Source organism: Colias eurytheme, chromosome 2 (genome assembly GCF_061535395.1).
Source record: "Colias eurytheme isolate Ceu_HAF_F1 chromosome 2, ilColEury1 Martin Lab GWU primary, whole genome shotgun sequence".
NCBI lineage: Eukaryota > Metazoa > Arthropoda > Insecta > Lepidoptera > Pieridae > Colias > Colias eurytheme.
In genome coordinates, this window is record NC_142981.1 from 5,505,650 (window position 1) to 5,531,284 (window position 25,635).

Sequence of the window (25,635 nt, forward strand, 5' to 3'; positions counted from 1 at the left end):
CTCAAATATAAATTATTTTAATATGGCAGTCCGGTGACATAAAAAAGTTCAATTAATGAGGTTTTACACTAAATAACATAAAGAAAATAAACATATTTAATTGAAGTTGCCGTGGGTAAGGTGATATTATGTCGATCCTCCGCGTCCTATCCTGCAAGCAAGTTCGTGCCGAGGTTCACCTTTAATACCCTCTTTCGCAAAGGTTCTTCCTTAGTACTTAAATTAGTTATATTTTATCATTCAGATATATACCTATGAAAAAAGTTCAAAGCGGGTGGAGCGACTGCTCTGGGCACATCGTAACGAGCGCCAAAATATAATTATAACGCATAAGATGTCGTAATCTAATCGCTTGATTGAAATTAATTATGCTGCATCGTAGAATAGAATACAATACATTTTTTTTTTTATTAATAACAGAAAAGTCGTTAAATTTAAATCACGGAATGTGATTTGAATATACGACGCACTGAGCGGCGAGGGAAGCGATGACAGAAAAAACAATCTCTTTCATAATAATAATATTTAGTTACTTAAATATATATTATTAGGATTTCGAGATCTTGTTGCCTATTGCCCAACAGACGTCCGTAAGCCATAGTCCAGGCACCCATAGTAGGTAGATAGCGCTATGCGTAAGGGCGTATTCAGAAAGAAAGCTTGAAACTTATAAACGCTTATAAGCACTTATCGGCGCTTGTCAGCGCTGGTAACCCGCGCAGGAAAATATATGAACATGACAAGCGCCGATAAGCGCTTATAAGTTTCAAGCTTTCTTTCTGAATACGCCCTATGTTTCTTGTAATTCTTTTTTTTTGTGGTGTTTCACCACATGTTTCTCAATGTTAGCCAGAAGGGCTTCTACATTTTAGTGCGGACGCGTTCTTGTAGTGCGCTCGGCGGCGCTCGGTCTTGTTCTTTTGTTCAAAATTGAGAGCCTCTGTATTCAAAAAGACATAATATTATATAATACGGAGATATTATGATTGCGGTTTTAAGGAAAAACTCTCCACAGATAAATAACAAAATTATTACAAATCTACCACCCAGCGCCATAGTGCAGCATTTATTATCTTCAATCATGACATTGACAAATGTCAAAAAAATCATATTTATTATTGTGCTAATGTGTTGTCAAAGCATAGCATAAATCAAAATAATATTATAATTTTGTAAAAGTTTAAAAGCTTTAGCTTAATATTTATGTACCACATTAACACTACTATCTACTGTAATGTTTTAACATTATTTCACCACATCTATTTTAATACAAATTAAAAAGATTAGAGCTAGTTAAGTTTAGAGTTTATGAATTTATGATAGAGTGAAAAAACATTAATAATAAACGTATATTACGATGGATAAGCGGGGCAAAAGACACCATTCGTCGTCTGATTCTGATAGTGTTGAAGAAAGTCGCCTCAAGGACTTGAAAGAACGAGATGAGTTTACCAAAAGGTTACGAAAACGTGATGAAGAAAAGGTCAAGAAAGTAACTGAAGTTACCAGTAAGAGATCGTATGAAGAAGCAGCAAAGCGGCTCAAATTAGAAGCAGAAGATAGAGACAAAATTTTACCAAAACTTCGGATTCAATCGCGAAGAAAATATTTACAAAAAAGAAAAGACGATAAAGTTGTTGAACTTGAAGACGATATTGCTGATGATGAATACCTTTTTGATGAAAGCGTGTAAGTTGACATGAATTACTTTTTTTTCATAACAATAACCTTAAATGTGTTTTAAAGTATATGTGTCCCAGCATTAATTAAATTTATTTATTTAGACTTACAGAAAGAGAGAAGAAAGATAGAGAGCACAAGAAAACAATATTGAAATTAGCTAAGGAACATGAGAAGGCAAGAGAGCTTGAAAATATTCAAAGGTATCATATGCCACAAGATCTTGGAAAAGGGGAAAAAGGTAAAATTTTAAGAATTCTAAAAATCAATTAATTTTCTATTTCTATTAACTATTTCCTGTCTCAGTGTATGTGATAAAGTCTTATAATATATTAATTATTAATTATTCAATAAAAATATACTACTAACAAAATAAAACTAACTAAAAAAATAAATTCCTAATCGGTTTACCAAGTGAACTAAAGTTTAATTACAACAATACATATTCTTCTAGGTGAATACATTGAAGTTGATGAAAATGAAAAGTTGCCTCATTCAGAGCAAAGAAAGTGGGAACAAGAACAAATTAAGTCTGCATTCTTTAAATTTGGTGCAAAAGATGCAAAAGCTCAAGATGAATATGAATTACTTCTGGATGAACAAATTGACTTTATACAAGCACTTCAACTTGAAGGTAACAAAGAAAAGAAAGAAGAAAAAGAAGTTTCTGAGTTTCAAAAAATGAGAATGACTATAGAGGAAACAAAAAAATCACTTCCAGTTTATCCTTTTAGAGATTCTCTCATAGAAGCAATAAAGAATTACCAAATCTTAATTGTTGAAGGTGAAACAGGATCTGGCAAAACAACACAAATCCCTCAATACCTTCATGAAGCTGGCTTTACTCAAGAAGGTAAAAAAATTGGATGTACGCAGCCAAGGAGGGTTGCAGCTATGTCCGTTGCTGCTAGAGTAGCCCAGGAAATGAATGTCAAACTTGGAAATGAAGTAGGTTATAGTATTCGTTTTGAAGATTGTACTTCAGACAGAACTGTCATCAAATACATGACAGATGGTACATTACACAGAGAATTTTTGTCTGAACCTGATCTTGCATCCTACAGTGTCATGATCATTGATGAAGCGCATGAACGTACCCTACATACTGATATTTTATTTGGTTTGGTTAAAGATATAACAAGGTTCAGACCAGATTTAAAACTTCTCATATCCAGTGCTACATTAGATGCTGAGAAATTTTCATCATTTTTTGATGAAGCACCTATATTTAGAATCCCAGGCAGGAGATTCCCTGTTGATATCTATTATACAAAAGCACCTGAAGCAGATTACATTGATGCCTGTGTAGTCTCAGTTTTACAAATACATGCAACACAACCATTAGGAGATATTTTAGTATTCCTTACTGGGCAAGAAGAAATTGAGACGTGTGTTGAGATGTTGCAAGAGAGAACAAAAAGGTTGGGTAAAAAGCTAAAAGAACTTGTAATACTACCTGTTTATGCAAATTTACCTAGTGACATGCAAGCAAAGATATTTGAACCAACTCCTGAAGGTGCACGAAAAGTGGTACTTGCTACTAATATAGCGGAGACATCACTTACTATTGACAATATTATTTATGTTATTGACCCTGGATTTGCTAAGCAAAATAACTTCAATTCTAAAACTGGTATGGAAAGTTTAATGGTTGTACCTATTTCTAAAGCTTCAGCCAATCAGAGAGCTGGCAGAGCGGGCAGAGTAGCTCCAGGGAAATGTTTCAGACTGTATACTGCTTGGGCATACAAGTATGAACTTGAAGATAACACTGTACCAGAAATACAGAGAATAAATTTAGGAAATGCAGTGCTTACATTGAAAGCCTTGGGAATCAATGACTTAATACATTTTGACTTCCTTGATCCTCCTCCTCATGAGACCTTAGTGTTAGCTTTGGAACAGCTATATGCTCTTGGTGCTTTGAATCATCATGGAGAGTTAACTAAAGCAGGAAGAAGAATGGCCGAATTTCCAACAGATCCCATGCTTGCGAAAATGCTGTTAGCTAGTGAAAAGTGGGTAAAGAGTATTTGTTGATTAATTATGTTGTGAATTATTACTTAATTTATATCATAACTTATAACTTAAATTGATATTAAATTTGAATTATATTCTTTTCAGGTATAAATGTTCAGAGGAAATTGTAACTATAGCAGCCATGCTGTCAGTAAATAGTTCAGTGTTTTATAGACCAAAAGATAAAATTATCCATGCAGATACAGCTAGGAAAAACTTTTTCCATAGCAGTGGGGATCATTTAACACTGATGAATGTGTATAACCAATGGGTTGAATCTGAATATTCTGTGCAATGGTGTTATGAAAATTTTATTCAATATAGGTCAATGAAGCGTGCACGTGATGTGCGAGACCAACTTGCTGGACTAATGGATCGAGTTGAGATAGAAATGGTATCCAGTTTAGCGGAGGATGCTAATATTCGTAAGGCCATCACTGCAGGATACTTTTATCATATAGCTAAATTTTCTAAAGGTGGCCACTATAAAACTGTTAAACATAACCAAGTAAGTTTTGAATATGTATTAGAAAATTTAACATTATTAATAATAATTATGTAGATGAATTGGAAATTTTTTATTTATCATATTTTTAATGTTTTTTTTTTCAGACTGTAATGATTCATCCAAACAGTGCCTTATTTGAAGAACTGCCAAGATGGGTCATATACCATGAACTAGTATTTACATCTAAAGAATTTATGAGACAAGTAACAGAAATTGAAAGTAAATGGCTCTTAGAAGTTGCACCTCATTACTATAAAGCTAGAGAATTAGAAGATTCAACAAACAAGAAAATGCCAAAAACTATTGGAAAATCTGCCACTAAACAATAAAATACATATGAAAGAATTTAACTCATTTAATTTTATTTATACCTTTCTATTATATAATACTTTATCTTCCCCTGAAAAGGGATTATTTGCAATTAATATGTATTAACAAAAAAATATAACAATTTGTGAACTATAACAAAAATTTTACATTTAAACTAAAAATCTGATACTCTTCCTTTCCTCTCCCAGTCACCAAATCTAGTTGGTTCTGGTCCTCTTGGCCCACCTACCTCTCCCGTATGGGGATTCGTGTCATTGGGCCAAGCAGGCAAAGCATCTTCTTTCGGTGGAGACAAGTCCGCTTGCTCTCCTAAATCTTTTATAGGAGTAGTCTCTCTCAATTTTTTTCGAAATTCCGCCAACCTTTTCGATTCTGCTTTTGTCACATTTTCCTCGGTTCCAGGAGAAGTTGGCTTTTGTGAATATTTAGCTAGTGAAAAGTTGCTCAATATTCCTACAAAGAAATAAAAATTATGAGATTGTGTACATATCAGGAATTCAATTATTTAAACGCAATTTAGGAAGAAACTTACTTGGTATATTGCTTTTAGGAAAAAATAATGAAGTAACTAAATGCATCTTTATCATTTTATGATTTTATTTTATTTTTATCCAAGCAAAAGCCCAATTTTTCTACGCTTCACTTATTAAAATACTGTTCAATAATCCAAGTACAAATCGCAATAGATAAAACTTAAAAACAAATATACGTGAAGTCCCACAGTATTACTTTACTCTATGCGTGAAGTGAAAACCGAATTGTGACAAGCATAGATAAGCAAGTTGAATTTGACAATATTTCCAATTCTCAAATCATTTGAATTTCCAAATTCTTTGATTTTCGTTGTTATATTAATATTGGGTATGGTCTAAGGTCAAAAATCACAGAAATATTATATTAATGTATCGACAAAAAGGTCTATCGTCTTTTTTATTTCGAATATGTAGCAGACAAGACATTATTTTCAAAGACGATTTTTTTGCAAATCTGCTGTCTGACATCTATTGTCTATGGAATTATCATATGATCAATCGATGGTTTGCGTACCTATTGTATCATTGTAGTTTCCTCCCTCAATCTTTAGATTGTAGTATTTGAGATCCGAATTTAATATATACGGAGAGAGGTGATACCAAAATGAAGGGGTGCATTTTTAACATCGATGCAGGATATTTGGAGGGCTTGTGCCGTGGTTTCAAGTGTGGCATCCTAAAGCAATCAGATTATCTGAACTTGGTGCAGTGCGAGACCCTCGAAGGTATGTAATTTTATATTTTTAAACAATACAGATACATAATTAATAATTCAACAAAAGAAATATGTACTGTAACTAAAATATTTTGCAGATTTGAAACTCCACCTTCAAGGGACTGATTATGGAACGTTCTTGGCAAACGAGCCCAGTCCTCTCGCCGTATCCACTATTGACGATAAACTACGTGAAAAACTCGTTATTGAGTTCCAACATCTCCGCAATCATTCAGTTGAACCAATGTCAACATTCTTGGATTTCATCACTTACAGCTACATGATTGATAACATTATTTTATTGATTACTGGAACTTTGCACCAGAGACCGATCTCTGAGCTTATTCCGAAGTGTCACCCACTTGGATCATTTGAACAGATGGAAGCTATTCATGTAGCTGCCACACCAGCTGAGCTGTACAATGCTGTGTTGGTGGACACTCCACTTGCACCATTCTTTGTGGACTGCATCAGTGAACAGGATTTGGATGAGATGAACATTGAAATCATCCGTAATACTCTATACAAGGCATATTTGGAAGCCTTCTATGAATTCTGCAAGCAGATTGGAGGAACTACTGCTGATGTCATGTGTGAGATTTTAGCTGTAAGTAGCTATTATGCATATTAAGCATTTTAACTTAAAATGTATGCTTATCAGATATAAATGACTTGTTATGTTTTTAGTTTGAAGCTGACCGTCGTGCTATCATCATCACTATCAATTCATTTGGCACTGAACTGTCAAAAGATGATCGTGCTAAGCTATATCCACGCTGTGGTAAGCTGAACCCCGATGGGTTGGCTGCTTTGGCCCGTGCTGATGACTATGAGCAAGTGAAAGCTGTTGCCGAGTATTATGCTGAATATTCAGCACTCTTTGAAGGCGCAGGAAATAATGTTGGTGACAAAACTCTGGAAGATAAATTCTTTGAACATGAAGTGAGTAAAAACACTTGTATTTTTTGGAGAATCTATTAGTAAACATTATTATTGAAATCATTAATTGTGACTATTTTATTTTAGGTGAGCCTGAATGTTATGGCCTTTTTACAACAATTCCACTTTGGAGTATTTTACTCGTACCTAAAGTTGAAGGAACAAGAGTGCAGGAACATTGTATGGATCAGTGAATGTGTTGCACAAAAACACCGGGCCAAAATCGATAACTACATTCCCATATTCTAAATTGGCTATTGATTGAAATACTTGAAATATTTCTGTCTATGTACATACTTGTAATAAGATTTATTTTCAATCTATTTATCAAATGAATGTTATTGAATTATTGTGATTGCCACTGTTGTTATGTAGTTGTGATGTTACAACCATTATTATCACTAAATGCTTGGCAAGTATGTATAGTAAAAGAGGAGTATCCCAGATATTTATTAGCTTAAATATAGCTATTAGTTGCTATGTATAACCATTCCAATATTTTTGCCAAGAATCAAGTATTTCTTCAAATAATATTAAATTTAAAACCCAGACAGTTTAAAATAAACCTATCAATTGTGGAAACTTTTTCATCTTTGATTTGAAAGTATTAATATTCAAAAGTATAAAAATGATTAACTTGGGGGAAAAGATATATTTATAACCAGAAAACTTTGAAGAATTCTTTTATTTTATCATACTCGTTTAATGTTTAAAAATCTATATAGGATTGCAAGACATCTCTCTACCTTTCTTTTTAAAACTGTTGTCTATTTTTCTGTTGAAAAAGGTATTATTATTGAAATATATTAATATTAAATTATAGAATGTTTAAAATGAACTAGTTTGTGACTCAATAAAAATATATAATACTGTATACATTGTTTTATTTACAAAATTATATTTTCTCTACTCTGAATCTGTTCTCTAATTATATCAGTTATTGGACCATCATATGATAATATTTTTTTTGATCTAGGTTCCAGTAAATCACAATGCTTTTGCCAAAACTTTTCTTTTAACATATCATCATGAATATCCACAATAGCTGTCACTTTTTTATCAGATGTATCTTCGCTGACAATTTGCCTCAACAGTATTGTTCCTCTTTTGAAAATCTCTCGTTCTTTGTTATAATTTATGTTGAACTCTTTGAATAGAATTTCATTTTTATCAGCTGAAACAGTTCCACACAGTCTTTTTTCAGCCTGAACTGGACTAAGTTTACCTCTCAGTATTAGTGTCCAAAATGTAGTATTATATAAATTATTGATATGTACATCAGCTTGTCTCCACTTCAAGTAATCAATAAGATTTTCATTGGATGGATATAAAACAATGCGGCCATCAAACGCTGGAGGATATTTAAGTGGTTCTTCAACAAAAAATTTAGTCCAGTAAAAAACATATGATGATGAGAATTTACTGTTAATAGTTGTTAATAGTTTTGCTGCACGCCTTTTATACAGTGTAGTGTTTTTTTTAAATATAAATGAATACTCATCACTTTGTCCAAAGGCTATGCAAATTTCATTGAAATCTTTCAATACACTAAATGCAGCATAATTCATTAATCTCAATGCTCTGATATCATTCGGTTTTTCAAAATTATGGTCATCTGAAAACTTATGAAAACATTTACCATCTAGTCTAACCACAATCCAAGTATTTGGTAATAATGCATCATCTTGTTCAAAATTTTTCACATATTCAAAAGAACTTTTTGCCATTTTTGTTACAAATATATTATGAAAGGAATATTTCATACACCTATTGACAGCACTTGTTATTTTTTTAGTAAGCATGAAACTTCTTATATAAAAATCTAAGTTTATTAAATAATTTTCCAAAAAAATAAAGTACTTTTTAAATGTATATGTATTTCAAACTTCTAGCTTTCATTCAACTATAAGTACTTTAACTTTAAGAAAGTCAAGTGAATTTGTCAAACCAATATTTTTAATAAGAATCACAAAACAAGGCATTAGGCAACAGCGTGAGACAGTGAGCACAGACCTCCCCTGAGTATTTAATATGTTCTGTGGCACAGACAGTGAGATTACGGAGATTACAGTGCACTGCTGTGGAGTGTCCGAGTGTGGTGCACTGTGCAGAAGCCAGACTTGGCCGTGGGCTTAGATTACAAAATAAAATACAGATGGAGCATGTCAATTATTCATCGCCCTTGTCAAAGAAAATACGAAATCAAAAACGAATACGTTCCTCCGCTAGTGCTATAGCGATTCTAGTGTCATGCAATACGTCAAAAGGGGTTTGATATTTTAGTAAAAAAATGCTGTCTTGTGATATTAAAACGCTGTAAAACTTGTTCCCGAAAACAAACAAAAAGATAAAACATCGTTTTACAGATTTTCTGTAGATTATTTGGCTTATTTAATTTTGTATACAAATAATAATTTTACAAATACGAAGGAATTCAAAACTTCAACGTATGCTGCCAGTATTTTGAAAATGAATTTGCCATTTTTAGGGGTAAAATGGTTAAAAGATCTTCGAGGTAGTGCTGTTGGATTTTTCGATCGTGAATGTGATTATTTGTATAGTGCAATAAAAGTTCATGGTCATTATTAGATTATTTTAAAAAGCATTATACATTTTTTTGTTACTTTTATAAAAAGCGTTGTTTTCGCTTGCGATTTAATTCATGTGAACTCCATGATGGATATGATGAAAATAAAATGTCCCGCATTCTCGACTAAAAACTACCGCTATTCGCATTCATATGTTTTGAAAAATAAAAACTTTTTTTAATGTAATTTATTTAATAAATGTAATGTAATTTATTTAATAAAAATTGAATAAAATTATTTTGTCCATGTATAACTTTAGTAGATAGGTGCTTTATGTAACAAAATAATTTTTACAATATTATAAAATAATATCAAAAACCCGAATTTATATTAAAATAAAAATTAAAACATAACTGCTAATAATTTATGTAGCCTACGTCACTACCACCACACCTTCTTAACCTACCTTCATAATTCAGATGATTGCAATGACACCTCACAAGTCACAACTCAAAATCGATCCAACAGTTTATACTGCAGGGCGTGTCAAAGAAATATTATACATACATACCTACACTCGAAAAACATAACCCTCTTTCTTCCGTAGTCGGGCAAAAATTTGGGAAATTTTTCATTATCTGGTAACATAACACGCACACAGAAGCACCGTGTTCGTACAGTGCAGCGGCGAAATGACAGCACACATAGCTTTATGGAAATGACGATAAATCATTCGGTTTAGTTCGGCATCGCTCCATCTGTATTTTATTTTGTAATCTAAGGCCGTGGGTTTAAAATTGACAAAAATTTCCAATTTTGATTTTTGAATTTGGAATTTTCAAACGCCATGTCACAGTGTCAGATTGACATATATTAGTAGTTTTTTTTCTTTTGAGTATGGCAATGAGCGAAGACTTTTTGGCAGTGTCAAGTTAAAAACATTTACAGGTAAATTAGCTTGGAGAAATTTTTGCATATGTAGTGGTGTGTATATTACTCAGATCTTAGAGCGCGTTTCCACTATATCGTTCTGGCCTATACAAAAATGTTTCGATATCCTAACATTACTATTTAATTTTATACTTATTCCTAGCAACACTTTTGTTTTCAATAAAAACAAGTTTTTATTTGAAAGAAAATGGTTTTGACTTTATAAAAAAAAATATATCATTCAATTTTACGTCCTTGAGCAAACGACAAGGCGACTACCGTGAAACAATAAAATATCGTGTCCATAATAATTTGTTTCATAATTAATATTTGACCATAATAATTACGAAACAAAACAAATAAATAAATCGTCACTTGATAGTGGAAAGTGGAAACACGCACAAAACCAGAATAAACCAGTTTACGCTGTCCGCAGGTGCCACGTGCAGTCGTTTGGTAGCGTTAGAACATAAAGCACATTTCATTCAAAAATTATAATTATTATGTACGTAGTTTAATTGATAAATTTTGTATTTGTTGATTGTTGTTATTATTTGTTATTATTGTTATAATATTTGTTGAAGTGAATTACATGTCCCGCAGCCGGAGGCCCCAAATGAAAACTCAGATGTACTTAAAAACTACATTTAATAGCTAAAATGAGACTTTTACACCCATGTCTGCACGATGCAGACCGGAGTTAAAGAATGAATTTATACAGTTTAATAATTATAAAGACGTAAGCTTGGATGCTAACTAAGGGAAATCGCATCCACATTCTATTCCCGTGCGAACGGCGTATTCAGCAGTTTTGTATGAAGGCAGGGCCATAACTAGTGTTTAATTTGTGTGTAAGTGTTGTAACTTTATATTGTTAATTCAATATGGCTCCAGTGTTAAAACATGGTCGAGGCAAGCCTTTGACTTCTCAAACTAAAGAATTAAACTTTAAATGTCGTTTCTTTTTCAGGTTAGTAAATTTTTCATTTTAGTAACATTGTTAATGTAAAAGTTATATGTATGTTAAATGTGCAAATATTAAAATAAAGTCTCATCTTTTTCAGAGGAGAAACACATACAGTTTAATTTAAAATCCCTTATATACAGTGCCGTCTTTAGGATCAACGAGGCTATGGGCCAAGGTACTGGCTGGGGCCTATGTAAGGGATGGAAAATCCTTAAATTTTAACTTTATCATTTTTCAGTTTACAATAACGCAATAGGCTAAATCGTAACCCCGTCTCTTAACACCCCACATATGAGAGTTCAATAAATAAATTTTTTGAATCTTGTTTCTATTTTACCAAGTGTGTGATTTGATATTTTTCTTATTATGTTATAAAATTTGTTGTTGTATATCGAAAATTTTCAGAATTGTGGGGCCCCTGCCTACCTCGGGGCCTCGGGCCAGGGCCCTGCGGGCCCTGCCTTAAAGACGGCACTGCTTATATATACATATAAAATAAAAACTAAAAATAAAATGTTGTTTTATTTTATTTGCTGACCATACACTACTACAAACGCAAAAATTTCTCCAAGCTAATTTACCTGTATTGTTATGATTTAGTAAATAATAGGACATAATTATTAGGGTTCCATAACATACGTATAATCATATCCATAGCTTTTAAGCTTAGACCATTATTATGCAATGCAATGTGACCATTATAACAAGTACCACCAATGCAAATGCAATGTACACACTACACATGTACACATTACTTACTCTGTGGTACACACAGTGAATAATGAATTCGCAAATGTCATTAGTGTCACTTAACTCATGTACATTTGATAAATAAAACCATAAACCATTTGTATTCCTTAATTTATGTTAAATTATTTATTAAGAGTATTGATGAAAATATAATCAATTAGATACGATTTAAAAAGGCTATCTTCAATTAAATCAACAATGGAGAATGTGTATAACAATCCTATACGAATGAGAATAAATAAAATATTTGATAGCCACGTAATAGCCGATAATAGCGAAGCTTTACACACTATTTCTGGATTATGCTCCTCACATTCTGCTTATATGAGAAGAACTCTGATCAACGAAATTGAGAAAAAAGACTTATTGGTTAATAAAGCTATTTTGACAGAATACAGTAAGGTAAAAGACAAACTGAATGTTTTATTGGAATCTTTACGAACCTTAGATGTAGCTGTTAAAGATATGTCAAATAGATTAAATGAGTCTAAAACAAAAACTCATCATATTATTGCACAAACAACCAAACTCAATGAAGAGAGAAAGAAAACAAATAAGAAGCTCACCTGGGTTAATGCCTTTGTTAATAATTTTCAAATATCACCAGAGCTCAATCAGCATCTATACAATACTTCAACTATGTCATTAAACTTCTTTAATTCACTGTCCCAAATTGAGAAATTGCAAGATAATTGTAAGACCCTTGTTCAGTGTTGGTATCAAACCCCAGCGTTTGATATTTTAGAATTAATTGGACTTCAACAAGAAGCAGCTATTGAGAGATTATATCATTGGACTATTGGAGCATGCCTTGTTGTTGATTCTCCTAATAATGCCCTAATTCCTAAAGCTTTGGTAAAATTTGAAAATAGACAAGTTTTGTTTGCCAATATAATTGATGAATATTGCAATGCAAGAAAGGGAGTGGTTGTGCAGTTATTTATTGATGTGCTGACCAAGGGAGGTGAAAATGGTTCACGTCCAATTGAATTTTATGCCAATGATCCCAAGAGATACATTGGAGATATGTTGGCTTGGGTTTACCAAGTCATACCAATAGAAAAAGAATATTTGATAACATTATTTAAATTTTGTACAATGCCAGATAAGGATGAAAAAATCATTGATGGGCTTATAAGGATAATGGATTCTTTATGCCCTCTGCTTAAGGTTAGAGCTGAACTTATATTAAAACCTGATAAAGATCCATTAATGCTATGGTCTATAAGTAACTTGATCACATTCTACAAGAATACAATACAAAATATTTTTGCAAAAGGACATTTGATTGATACTTTTGATGAGCTTTTGAGGAAATGTGAAGATAATTTCCTTATGACTCTAGATAGTAAAGTGCAAAAAGAATTAAGTCATGGAGTGAAAGCACCACCCTTAGATTTGAATCCCTCCATTGTTGTAACAGATTTGGTTGGATTTTTGAGAAGTTTAATGAATATATCTAACAATTTAAACAACTCAGATAAGAGAGTGATAATAACCCATATTTTAGACCCACTTTTGCATGCTATAAATGAAACAGCTTGTCATCTCAGTTCCACAGACATGTCTGTATATATGTTGAACTGTATATATCACATACAGTGCACATTGTCTTTGTATACTATACTGGATGAATACAATGAAAGATTGCAAGCTCAATCAGAAGCCCAAATTGATACATTAACATCAGAGCAAGCTAGTTTTCTTGTAGCAAATTTAAATATGGGACCAATATATACAATCTTACAAGAGAAAATAAATGGTCCTCTCTCTGCTATACCTGGCATGGATACAGCTTCACTGAAGGTGTTTCTTAATAAATTTGATATGTTTTTAGTTACTCCTGATGTATATATACTCCCACAATTGAACTTATTGCTTAGTCATACGCATAAATCCTTGGTCAAAAAGAGGGCATTTGAAGTTATTTTTGCAATTTATGACCAATTATATACTGCAATTAATGATCCCAATAATGGTTATGTAGATCCACAAGTAATAGTGCGTAGATCACCTAGTGAAGTTAAGAAATTGTTAATGTAAAATTATTTAAATTATGAACATAATAAATTATGATGTGCAATAATTAAAGGCTTTTTATTATTATTTATACTAATCAAAAAAATTTGATTGTTTTGATTTCAAACTTCTATAAATTTTAAAATGTAACTTGAATTAAGCTCTAATATTTTTTAATAAACTAGCGGTCCTCGGTCCTCCCCGGCTTCGCACGTGATACATGTTTACGTTTTATCTTCATAAGAACCATCCTCGTACTTATAGGAATATTATAAAAAAAAGAATTAACGAAATCTGTTCCTCCGTTCTCGAGTTTTGCGGCGATTCATTTTTATTATGTACTAGCTTTCCGCCCGCGGCTTCGCCCGCTTTATCTAATACCTATTAAATTATATACTTAAACCTTCCTCTTGAATAGCTCTATCTATTAAAAAAAACCGTATCAAAATCCGTTGCGTTGTTTTAAAAAGTTAAAAATAGGGACATAAAGAAAGCGACTTTGTTTTATACTATGTAGATAATGTAGTGATGCTTCTATATCCAGTGACCGATAGTATTTTTCCAAATCAATTTTATTTCATTAATAAATTATTTTTTAAGTATATGAATGTCTTGGAATTTGAAATCTTATGTACCTAATTCAAACGCTACAAGGGCGAATGTGAACTATGACGTCTTAACAATCCGTTTATATACTTACAGGCTCGGAAGTTTGAATCACAGAGCAAGTAATGTTTGAATGGGCGCTAGAGGGGAAGTACCAACTTAAAATACTGGAGATAGCAAAATTTGATGAAAGGAAACATTTCTGATTAAAAAAAAATAGAACTACTTACATTTACTACACAATTAAAGATTTGTGAGCATTCTCACATAATTTGTATCGAATTGCAGAATGAAATAAGTAACAAGTTATTAATTTTTTAATTTCACGGTCTTTATTTCGTGCTTCAATGTAGAAAATTTAAAAAAAACAGGACTCTAAATTTAAAAAAAAAAGGAATGTTTCTTTAAACCGAAAATTCTCCAGTATTAAGTACTTTTCCATCCTTTACAATATTTATTAATAGGTAGTTATCTCTAATTATACCTAGTCTAAGATCCGAATAACCAGATAAGACGTATTTTTTATAAATTATTATACAACATACCCGATGATAACTTGCCTATTAGGGTGCACTCACACACATCAGTCACCGTCACGGCACGTCACCGGACAGGATTAAAAAAAAATATGTATCAATAGTTCTAGTATGACTCTGTTCCCACACGACAGTCGCCGGCACGAAATCTATCAGTGACGTCACCGGTCAGGCACGTCAAATAATCTTTCCATACATGTATCATACTTTTATCCCCACTCACCCGGTGCCGTCACGTCTCAGTTCAGTCAGCGTCGTGCTACCGTCAATAATTGCTACATGTTCTCTAGCGTGACACACGTCTAATCACTGACTAACCAGGGGCCTTAGACAAAGTAACAATTACAAAACGATAACGAAGTTAGAAATCGCAAAAATGTATGGGATTGACATTAGATAGACCACGTGATCTAACGCGGCGTATGTCAATCCCATACATTTTTGCGATTTCTAACTTCGTTATCGTTTTGTAATTGTTACTTTGTCTACTGGGCCTGATGTATGTGTTCAATGATTCAGTCAAACCGGCGACGTGACTGACGGACAACATGACGGTGACTGGTGTTTGTGGATACGTACACAAACCGTCACCGATCAGTCATCGGTGACTTTACGGTGACTGATGTGTGTGAGTGCACCCTTAGTCAGTTCTTTAAAGAAACGAATCTTCAATGGCGGCGCTTATCATTCCCTCTCGCTCACACACGGCCGTACGGTATGCAAAAAAAAATGGAAAAATAAAATCACTAAAATGTATTTGATTTTCTCTATAATAGTTTTTATCATAAATTTACAATGACAATTATGCATTTGCGAAAGTAAATAATGTTTTCTTGGAATTTGACAAAATATGTACTTTGGGAAAAGTTGTTCAGTTTTATGGGCTTATTACAAGTATTATGGGGATTTTATTACATTCTGTATACGTAAATATGATAATTCATATAAATACACAAATACAATAAACAAAAAAATGTTTACAAACAATTTGAAATAATTAATAAAATAATTATCAATTTACGTCATTTTTATTTTCTTTTTTGCTGATCCTACCATCTGTCAAAGTCAGCTTTGGCCGCCATTGAAGATTCGTTTCTTTATTGAACTAGCTAATATCAAAAAATGCTCACGCAATTTTTTTGTCTTAGGTACAAATATCAATTTACACTTGTCAGCAGGCCATAACTATGTACACAAAAATGAATAAGTAGGGAAGTCTTTATAGGCAGATCTCTAAGGCATATTCTATGTATTAAATTATAAGAGCTGAAATAAATTTTGGTTTGGTTATCAAATGAATGAACGTGATGAAAGAAAATCCATAAGAGTTAATTAAATTTATATAAGCCTTGACCACAAGCATAGGCAAGTGATCATAGGCATATTTGTTTATAAATTACTAGATTTCCGCCCGCGGATTCGCCCGCGTTTTCAAAGAAAAACCTGCATAGTTCCAGTTTGGCGTTACCACAGTTACTATGGGATTTCTGCGCAGGGGACGAGTCAACGCACACAAATACCTAGTGTTAACACTACGCATTTTGGGATTACGAATTTAATTTCACACAAGACATAGTCAAAAAAGGTACCGGCATAAAGTGAAGTCCCATACGTTCCCTAGTGGAGTAAGGGGCAGATGCATTATACATCTGTTTCACTGATCGATTTTCTTTAGGGACTAGTAGGTGATCACCCTTCTGTGTCCTACCCAAAGAGGTCCTACCAGACTGAGACATTTTTTTTTTCGTCTCCACCGGGAATCGAACCTAGGACCCCTTTTTGTTACACTCAGACTCACGCGTAAACCAGTGTACCACGGAGGCGGTCGACCGGCATAGATAGTATACCACTCATATTACATATACATTAAACTCTTTGATACCACTATAGCTATATACCGGCTCGGTACCGGTCAAGAAGCCTAATCTATCTAACTTATATCTAATACCGGTGGTCAGTGTCTGTGGTAATATGAGTTGACAAATGACATTTGTTATTTCTTATTTGAGTTTTGACACTGACAGCGAGACTAATGAAACGAAGCGCTGCCAATTCTATTTTACATTGTAAATTTTAGAAATATTTATAAAAAATTAAGTCACCATGGGTTCAAGACAAATAACAGAAAAGTCTTTAGCTATGCTAAGATCATTACCAAGGGTGTCTTTAGGAAACATACGAGATAATCCCGGAAGTATGAAACCTGTATGTTCTCTTGGAGGTTATAGTGTAATATGTTTTATTAATTCTTCTACAAATAAATATTGAATAATTTTTTTTTCTATATTTTCTTAGACAAAACGAGGGCGGGGGCAACATGGTGGTGATAAACATGGCGCGGGAAATAAAGGTTCAGGTCAAAGACAAAATTATATGAGGTTGGGCTATGAAACTGGAAATAATCCCTTTTATTTAAGAATGCCACAGGAATACTATTACAGAGGGCACCAGTAAGTAATGAAATGATCTATTATATGAAAGTAAATAAAAATAATGTGATAAATAATTTTATTTTAATATATTTTCAGTCTCCGCAGACAGTACCCACCCTTATCACTACTAGATGTACAAAAATTAATTGACAGAGACTGCTTGGATATTACTAAACCTATAGATTTGGCAACCCTTGTTAAGTCTGGTCATTACAATTTCTTCCCAGATCAGAAACATTTTGGAGTCAATCTAACAGACGAGGGTGCTGATATTTTTGCAGCGAAAGTGAACATTGAAGTTCAATGGGCCAGTGAACAAGTAATAGCAGCTATTGAAAAAAATGGAGGTGTTATAACAACTGCATATTATGATCCACACAGCCTATTTCTCTTGAAAAACCCTAAAAAGTTTTTTGAAAGTGGACAAGCTATTCCAAGGAGAATGATTCCTCCACCAGATGCTATAGAATTTTACACAAGTGCAGAGACTAGAGGATATTTAGCTGATCCAGAAAAAGTATCACAAGAAAGGTTAAGATTAGCTCAGAAATATGGATATGAAGTAAAGCAGTTGGAGACTGACCCACAGTATGATATGTTAGTGGAAAGAAAGGACCCGAGACAAATTTTTTATGGTCTTGAACCAGGTTGGGTTGTCAATTTAAAGGATCAATGTATTTTGAAACCTAATGATGGTGAATTACAACGCTTTTATGCATCTTAAATTATGTTCTCTTTAGTTTGTGGGAAGGACTTGGCTTTAACATTAAAGATGATAAGTTGGCTTAAATTGTGCAGTGTGGTTTAAATGTCTATATCTAGCAGACAATTTGTTTTTAATTAAAATAATGTTTTATAATTATAACCTTCATCAGACACATGTAATGGTTACCAGGATAAAATCATAAATAAGTCTTGATTTTACTAGATCCTAGTTAATTGAGCTTTTTCTAGAAATGGTTAGAATCATTAAATCCTATGCATATTGTATGGTAAAATGGGGGCAATCAAGGTGATCTTGTGCTCTGAAAACCTGTTTTAAGGAAAACAAAGTTACTATCAGGGCATGTAGAAGTATTAAAAAAAATTTCATTAAGAAACTAAACTGTTTATGATATAAACAATTGGAATGAATGTGCTTCATTCCCAATATAGAATAAAGAACATTATATTTATGTTTTTAATAGATATTTATTACCAACACTCACTTTTATTTGTATTATAAAATTCATGAATAACATTTAAATTAGTGTTAAATAGATGTAATAATAGAAGTCTAATAATAGTTCTTTGAAATAAAATCCATAAAACACGAAGAAAATATTATTTTATTTTTTACCAGTACACCATTTTCAAACACAAGTTAAATTTGTTTCAAACACTGCATTTTGTTATTTTTACACATGTTCATATATGTAAAGTGCATCTAAAAAATTTAATATCTGTAGTGGTCCGGTTTGTAAGGGCCTTCAACTGGTACACCAATGTACTTGGCTTGTTTGGAACTTAACTTTGTAAGTTTAACTCCAAGATGGTCAAGATGAAGGGCAGCAACTTCCTCGTCTAACTTCTTTGGCAATGTGTGTACACCGATAGGGTATAAATTGTGTTTTGTCCATAACTCAATTTGGGCCAAAACTTGATTTGTGAATGAGTTGGACATGACAAAAGATGAATGACCCGTAGCACAGCCTAAGTTAACGAGCCTTCCAGAAGCCAGTACAATTATGTGATTGCCATTATCAAGCTCATAACGATCAACATGCTGTTTAATATTGACTTTCTTTGCATTTTTCTCTAACCAAGCCACATCAATTTCACAGTCAAAGTGGCCAATGTTACATACAATAACATCATCTTTCATTTTTAAGAAGTGGTCCTTTGTAATGATATCAATGTTTCCAGTGGTGGTCACAAATATCTGACCAATTTCAGAAGCCTCATCCATAGTTGTTACTTGGAAACCTTCCATAGCTGCTTGTAGGGCATTAATAGGGTCAATTTCAGTAACTACAACTCTGCCTCCAAAGCCCTTGAATGCTTGAGCACATCCTTTGCCCACATCTCCATAACCGGCCACAACACAAACTTTGCCAGCTATCATAATGTCTGTGGCTCTTTTAATTCCATCAAGCAGTGACTCTCTGCATCCATACAAATTGTCAAATTTACTTTTAGTAACAGAATCATTAACATTTATAGCTGGAACCTTTAACAGACCTTCACGGAACATTTTATACAAGTTGTGGACACCTGTTGTTGTTTCTTCACTTATGCCTTTGACACCTTCCAAGAGGTGAGGGTATTTTGTGTGTACCAAGTTTGTCAAATCACCACCATCATCCAGAATCATATTCAATGGCTGAAAAATAAATGGTTTACTTTACTACACACAGTATACCACCTATTTATAATTTTTAAAGGTTATAACAATGTTAACAAATAAATTCTTTATGCAAAGGTTATTTTAATGTTAATGAATAAATTAAGTAGATAAGTATTAATGTAACTAGTTTCTTCACACTGAAAAAAAAATTGGATAAAATATAGAACTACTAATATACCTTTCCATCTGCGAAAATGAGTGTCTGTTCAATACACCAGACATATTCTTCTTCTGTTTCTCCTTTCCAAGCATAAATGGGAATACCTCTCGCGACTAAAGCAGCTGCGGCTTCATCTTGTGTGCTGTATATATTGCTGCTGGACCATTGGACCTGGATAAACATACAAATAATTAATAAATAATAATATTACCTAATCTATATATATAAAACTCAAAGGTGACTGATGTAGTGATCTATCAACGCACAGCCCAAACCACTGGATGTATATCGGGCTGAAATTTGGCATGCAGGTAGATGTTAGGACGTAGGCATCCGCTAAGAAAGGATTTCCCGAAAGTCTTGCGGGAACAGGGAAAAACGGGGATGCACGTACAAAGTCGTGGGCGGAAGCTAGTTAAGTAATAATTTGTTTTACCTTTAGACTAGTTAGTTATTTCTATGATTTGCAAGATTGTGTCTGTTAAAATATGAAACATTTATTATTTATCAATAAAAGCCTTCATTCTAACAATGAGGTTTTGCATACATATTATTATGTTGATAGATAATAATTTAACTAGGGCTGATTACTTTGAAAATATTTGTATTTCATAATAGGTCAAGGGTGAGGATTATACTGTTATTACATGAGATAAAGGAGGTCACATGGATTATCATAACATCAATATCATAGAAAAATAAATGTATGGCTCTAAAAATAATAACAACCAAAATTGACTTTCTTGTTTAGGCAAAGTGCAGCTTAATTTATATAAAAATAAAAGTAACTTTCTTACTTAACAATTCTAGTTAAAACAATATTTAAATTAATAATGTCAAGTGTTTTAGAGACTATCAGTAACTTTATCAGCACACTGAGAAAGTGGCATATATAGGTACTATAAATAGATAAAGATACAAAGCTCCACACAGAGACACAGCATTAGTAGTGTATAAGGATATATATATATTGTATGTTAATCTGATTCACTAGTAACATTTTGAAAATAAATCTATCTATTAAATCCTAGTAAAAGATATGAAACATATCGGACATAAAGATAATGTCTGACAGATATAATGCTGTCATATTCCTTGAAATCTTATCAATAAGACATTTCTAGCATTTGCTTTGCTGTATTACTTACTTCAGCTCCCAATTCAATGAGAGTCTCTATAAGCACTGCTGTTTGTACAGTCATATGAAGACTGCCAGCTATTCTGGCACCCTTTAAAATTTTCCCAGGCGCGTATTTACGTCGGCAAGCCATTAACCCTGGCATTTCTTTTTCAGCCAGCATAATTTCATTGCGGCCTAATTCTGCCAATTTCTCGTCCGCTGTTAAGAAACATGATGCAATCAGCAATATAATATGAAATAAAATCAGACTATCATATTATTTAATTTGTTATCACGTTTATGTTTTGATTGATAATGTTAATTCTGTCCGTCAAATACATTGATGATAAAATCGATAATGCCAAAGGTATCTAATTATCAGTATGGGAAAATGTTATAAATAGATAAAATTGATACTTAATTCGTGATTTATGACACGACATTATTGGTAGGCGTAGATGAGTAGAATTAAAGAAGAAAATCTTAAAATAATACATATATATGCAAGATGTTGGGATAGCTAAGGAACATCCGAGTGTCGTATAACCTATACAACCACTATTTCCTTCCAAAAAGCAAAAATATTTGTATTAATTAAATTTAGTAAGATTGACAACAATTACTATTGATTAAAAATTTAAAATAGGTACAATGCTTACTTTCAATTGATGATATTGCATTGAAAAGTAAAAAAAAAACTTACCGATTTTGTATGGTGGCTTCATTGTGTGATGTTTTTTATAGTAGATAAACTAAAAGAAAAAACACAATTTATAAAACCAAATAATTGTAAGAATATTGTAAATATTGTAACATAATAATATTCACCTAAGTTTTAACTTTTAATTAAAGTTTTAGTGACCGGTTGTGTGCGCGGCGAGGGTGAAAGAGAAGATTGAAATGACAGTTTGAGTTGACAATTCAGAACCACATGTAAAAATCATAAACATTAGCAGAGCACAGATTATTAAGATTGTGGATATCACAGCATCTTTGACCTATTTACGTCTTTTTAAACATACATTTTACAACAAGGAAACTATTTTTTTTTACAAGATCATAATTATGTATATCAATCAAATTAACAAAGATCCATTTTTAAGCTATTGCATACAGTGCGACACAAAAGAGATGAAAATAAATGAGGGCGCCACCGTCGCTCATATAGCAACACTGATACTGCGACGCAAGCGATCTTGATACTATAGAATAAAAATCCAAAAATCTATATATATATAATCTAAAATAAATACTGCGATTTAAACCGTTATAATTGTTTCATTGTAGCAATAGTGTAAATTTAAGACAAAAATACATTAGTATTTTAATTGACCTACCTAGGTCAAATTTTACTTAAATGTATTTGGAATTAGTTATTTTATAAAAATCGGTCAAGTGCTTAGACTGCAGAGGCGCACATAGAATCAAACATACAAACAAACAAGCATACATGCAGCTCAAACACATTACCCTCTTTCTGGGTCCGTCGGGTATAAAAAAACAAGGCGATTTGAAAATCACATATTTTTATTTTTTTTGTAGATAAATTTTGTACATTAATATAATTCATCAAAATCTAAATATTCTACTCCTTCAAAGGACTGATCATCACTCTGTTTCGAAGTACTGGCAAGAGGGTACGGGGCATCTTCAGTATCTGTAAATATGATACAGTAAATATGATTTTTTTTCTTATGGTTTGATTGATTAATAGATAGATAGCTGTATGAAAACAGTTATCACTATACTATGTAGTAAAATCTAAACTAGGTACTTTATTTGAGGCTGGTTGGATTGGATATAACTTCTTGACTCAAATTGTGCTGGTCGCACTATAAAAACTAGTTTTTGTTTACATACAAATAACCTCAAATTAAATTGCGAAAACGTAATAATCGCCATACATACATACATTAAACACTCGTCACTAATGGAATATTCTATTTTACGTAGTACTGAGCAAAAATAAATGGAATCTCACCGGTATATTCTGCTGTACGTTTGTAAACGTTTTCCAAATCAGTCAATAAATTTCCAGCTTGAAATTCGGACAAACACCGAATAAAAACATTATACACCACATCACGGACACCGCTACGTTTAACCTTTTTCATGATGTCTCCTTTTTTATTTAAATTTCTTGTTCTAAATAACAATTTTATCTCAATAATTCTCCACTTCACGAAAAAAACAACAAATTTTTATTCAACTTGACAGTTGACAGCTACATTGCCAATTCAGGGTTGCCAGGTAATGAAAAACGAATTAGTTCCAAAATAATTAATTTCATCTCTTTTATGTCGTACTATAGCTTCTATTGCGGGCCTTGAGCGCGGGGACCGAATCGAGAAATTCCGTAACGAAAAAACCTCACGCTCCCCACTCCGTTGGACACGGAGGCGGGAGGTGTGGCTTGAAGGCATGCTATGCTTTACCGCGGCAGTCCCCAAGTGCCACGTCTTTTTAAACTTCTTTGCCCGTTGAGAGAAAAATTTGAAGTAGTTGTGGCAATACCATGTCACATCATGGAGTGGCGACGATTTTGATGTCTTTGAATCTTGCCAAAGCGTTTCACTTCTGACACGTGTGCCCGGCACCTAAGATCTTTTTGCACTAAGCCGAAGAGTAACAAAGTTTAAAAATGATTTTTCATTTAAAAAAAAGAGAATATCTTGCTTCATGTACTATATTATTTAATGAGACTGCTAATAAAAACCGTTTATCTGTGATCAAACCTTACTTGTTTATATTACATAAACATAGTTAATTTTTGTAAAGTGTAAACACAATACCTACACTTATTATACTATGTGATATTAATTACCATTCTAAAATTGCATCACAAGGTCACACGAATGATTAATATTCTAGTAGCTAAATTATAAAAGCCAAAACAAAAAAAACTCCTCTATGTAGTTGGGGCTCTGTAAATAAACATTAGGGTTTACTATTATTCTATTTTTATTTTAAGACGTTTAATAATTTAGTATTGAAATCGATTCTCTTATATATTATAACCTATCTATTCATTATGAAATAATTGGCTCCGTAACTACCTAGTACCTACTCAATTTAACAAAAGTTTATATTATAATACATAATTACATTTAAATGATTTATGAGAAAATTGATACTTACAACTTACAATACAAAATGATTAAATTTTATTATCTTACACGTTCGATCAAATACACTGCCTTGTAATGAATGGCGTAGTTAATCTTTTATCTTTCACTCTAACACGTTGATCTCGCTTCTTTATAATTTAAATTGACGAGAGATTCATAATTTTATATTTACTTTTATACTAGTTAAGGCACCTTTGCCTTATATCGGGAATAATTCTTTCAAAGGTTTTTAATAATAATTGAGAAATAGGAATGCAGGTGAAATTTCCTAAGGACTCACTCATTTTCACGGACAGATCTTTGAGACATGTAAAACCTCGTCCCTCGACCGGCGTCCGTATGTTTTGGTAAGGAAAGATGGACAATGAGGACAATGTAAAAGTGGCTGATGAGTGGGATAAAATATCACACGTTAACGATCGTTGCATGCTAGTGAACGCTACGTCGTAATTAAGAATGCTGGCAGTTGTACCGTGTGTGGGCTGAACTGCTTGGAAGAGGTTTCTAATAAACAATCAGAACCTCAATCTTTCTGTATAGAAAATATGGAGACGTCGGTAAATTTGTTGTATATATCAAAACTTTAAGTGCCCTTGTCTGTCTATAGGTATCTTGAAATTTCTCGTAGAAGATGCTGGTGAATACTTATTTCTAGTTTTAATAAAAAACGATTCTTAAAGAAAGACATTCCTTTGAGATACAAATACAGAAGTTCATATCTTTATACAACTTCTTATCTCTATACAGCTAAGGATCATGATAATCCGTGCAGCCTTATTTGCTTTAAGTATATAAATAAACAGTGTAACTAATACGACTTCCTTTTATTATTATTTCAAGGCAGGATTTTTTTCTGGCTAAGAATAACTAAATATAATAAATCAAATTCGGTTTGCTCCGATGAATAACGCTGTGTTCGTAAGTTTTAGACAACGCAGACAATGCAACGGGCGGAAATCTATTATAATAATAAAATGTAAAATAATAATATGCTTCCACTTAAAATTCAGATTTAAATCAGATGCTATTTTAGTCAAGCTTCACGCGTGTTAAGATAAAAATGTATAAGTATGTTCCATGTTGTAGAATATTTTGTTGGAATATTATACCGATGGCAATCACAGGCAATACAGGATATTTTTATAAGCACCTTACATGTTTTTATTGTTTATTTTTTGTCCTTTGCTTTGTAAAAAATAGCAGAATAAAAACTTTGATTTCAATACTTCAGGATTGGATGACCTTTTTTGCCCCCAAAACCGTTATAATAGGGTAGCTGTAACAATAAAACACAATTAACTTTAAAATTGCTTTAATTAGAGTAGAACATTTTACAGGATAATAGTTGC

The 25,635-nt window shown here is 32.6% G+C and overlaps 7 protein-coding genes across 8 annotated transcripts; 4 read left to right on the forward strand and 3 right to left on the reverse strand.

Moving 5' to 3' along the window:
- Positions 1 to 1,134: 1,134 nt before the first annotated feature.
- l(2)37Cb (DEAH-box helicase 16 lethal (2) 37Cb) lies at positions 1,135 to 4,561 on the forward strand. Its single transcript, XM_090112655.1, has 5 exons — positions 1,135 to 1,689; positions 1,785 to 1,921; positions 2,135 to 3,698; positions 3,805 to 4,207; positions 4,312 to 4,561. Exons 1-5 carry the CDS (start codon positions 1,358 to 1,360, stop codon positions 4,534 to 4,536), a joined length of 2,661 nt encoding a protein of 886 aa, XP_089968781.1. The 5' UTR covers positions 1,135 to 1,357; the 3' UTR covers positions 4,537 to 4,561.
- On the reverse strand, positions 4,547 to 5,267 carry LOC149910337 (succinate dehydrogenase assembly factor 4, mitochondrial-like). Its single transcript, XM_090112666.1, has 2 exons — positions 5,070 to 5,267; positions 4,547 to 4,990 (listed from the first exon to the last, which is right to left on the reverse strand). The coding sequence occupies exons 1-2, from the start codon at positions 5,122 to 5,124 to the stop codon at positions 4,692 to 4,694; spliced, it is 354 nt and encodes a 117-aa protein (XP_089968792.1). The 5' UTR covers positions 5,125 to 5,267; the 3' UTR covers positions 4,547 to 4,691.
- Positions 5,268 to 5,547: 280 nt separating this feature from the next.
- On the forward strand, positions 5,548 to 7,598 carry VhaAC39-1 (V-type proton ATPase subunit VhaAC39-1). Its single transcript, XM_090112573.1, has 4 exons — positions 5,548 to 5,795; positions 5,884 to 6,392; positions 6,473 to 6,727; positions 6,812 to 7,598. The coding sequence occupies exons 1-4, from the start codon at positions 5,675 to 5,677 to the stop codon at positions 6,971 to 6,973; spliced, it is 1,047 nt and encodes a 348-aa protein (XP_089968699.1). The 5' UTR covers positions 5,548 to 5,674; the 3' UTR covers positions 6,974 to 7,598.
- On the reverse strand, positions 7,592 to 8,718 carry THG (tRNA-histidine guanylyltransferase). Its single transcript, XM_090112584.1, has one exon. The coding sequence runs from the start codon at positions 8,524 to 8,526 to the stop codon at positions 7,612 to 7,614; it is 915 nt and encodes a 304-aa protein (XP_089968710.1). The 5' UTR covers positions 8,527 to 8,718; the 3' UTR covers positions 7,592 to 7,611.
- A 3,243-nt stretch (positions 8,719 to 11,961) lies between these two features.
- Positions 11,962 to 13,980, forward strand: Cog6 (conserved oligomeric Golgi complex subunit 6). The gene has a single exon (XM_090112596.1). The coding sequence runs from the start codon at positions 12,098 to 12,100 to the stop codon at positions 13,940 to 13,942; it is 1,845 nt and encodes a 614-aa protein (XP_089968722.1). The 5' UTR covers positions 11,962 to 12,097; the 3' UTR covers positions 13,943 to 13,980.
- A 3,092-nt stretch (positions 13,981 to 17,072) lies between these two features.
- Positions 17,073 to 18,813, forward strand: mRpL15 (mitochondrial ribosomal protein L15). The gene is made up of 3 exons (XM_090112625.1): positions 17,073 to 17,265; positions 17,356 to 17,510; positions 17,589 to 18,813. The coding sequence occupies exons 1-3, from the start codon at positions 17,164 to 17,166 to the stop codon at positions 18,214 to 18,216; spliced, it is 885 nt and encodes a 294-aa protein (XP_089968751.1). The 5' UTR covers positions 17,073 to 17,163; the 3' UTR covers positions 18,217 to 18,813.
- Positions 18,803 to 24,385, reverse strand: Ahcy (adenosylhomocysteinase). 2 transcript variants are annotated; one of them, XM_090112615.1, is made up of 5 exons: positions 24,297 to 24,385; positions 21,862 to 21,910; positions 21,187 to 21,377; positions 20,057 to 20,209; positions 18,803 to 19,854 (listed from the first exon to the last, which is right to left on the reverse strand). In XM_090112615.1, the coding sequence occupies exons 2-5, from the start codon at positions 21,881 to 21,883 to the stop codon at positions 18,928 to 18,930; spliced, it is 1,293 nt and encodes a 430-aa protein (XP_089968741.1). In that variant the 5' UTR covers positions 21,884 to 21,910; positions 24,297 to 24,385; the 3' UTR covers positions 18,803 to 18,927. The 2 variants fall into 2 exon arrangements, with proteins under 2 accessions (XP_089968741.1, XP_089968734.1); XM_090112608.1 differs by lacking the exon at positions 24,297 to 24,385 and adding an exon at positions 21,987 to 22,107.
- Between the last annotated feature and the right edge of the window lie 1,250 nt (positions 24,386 to 25,635).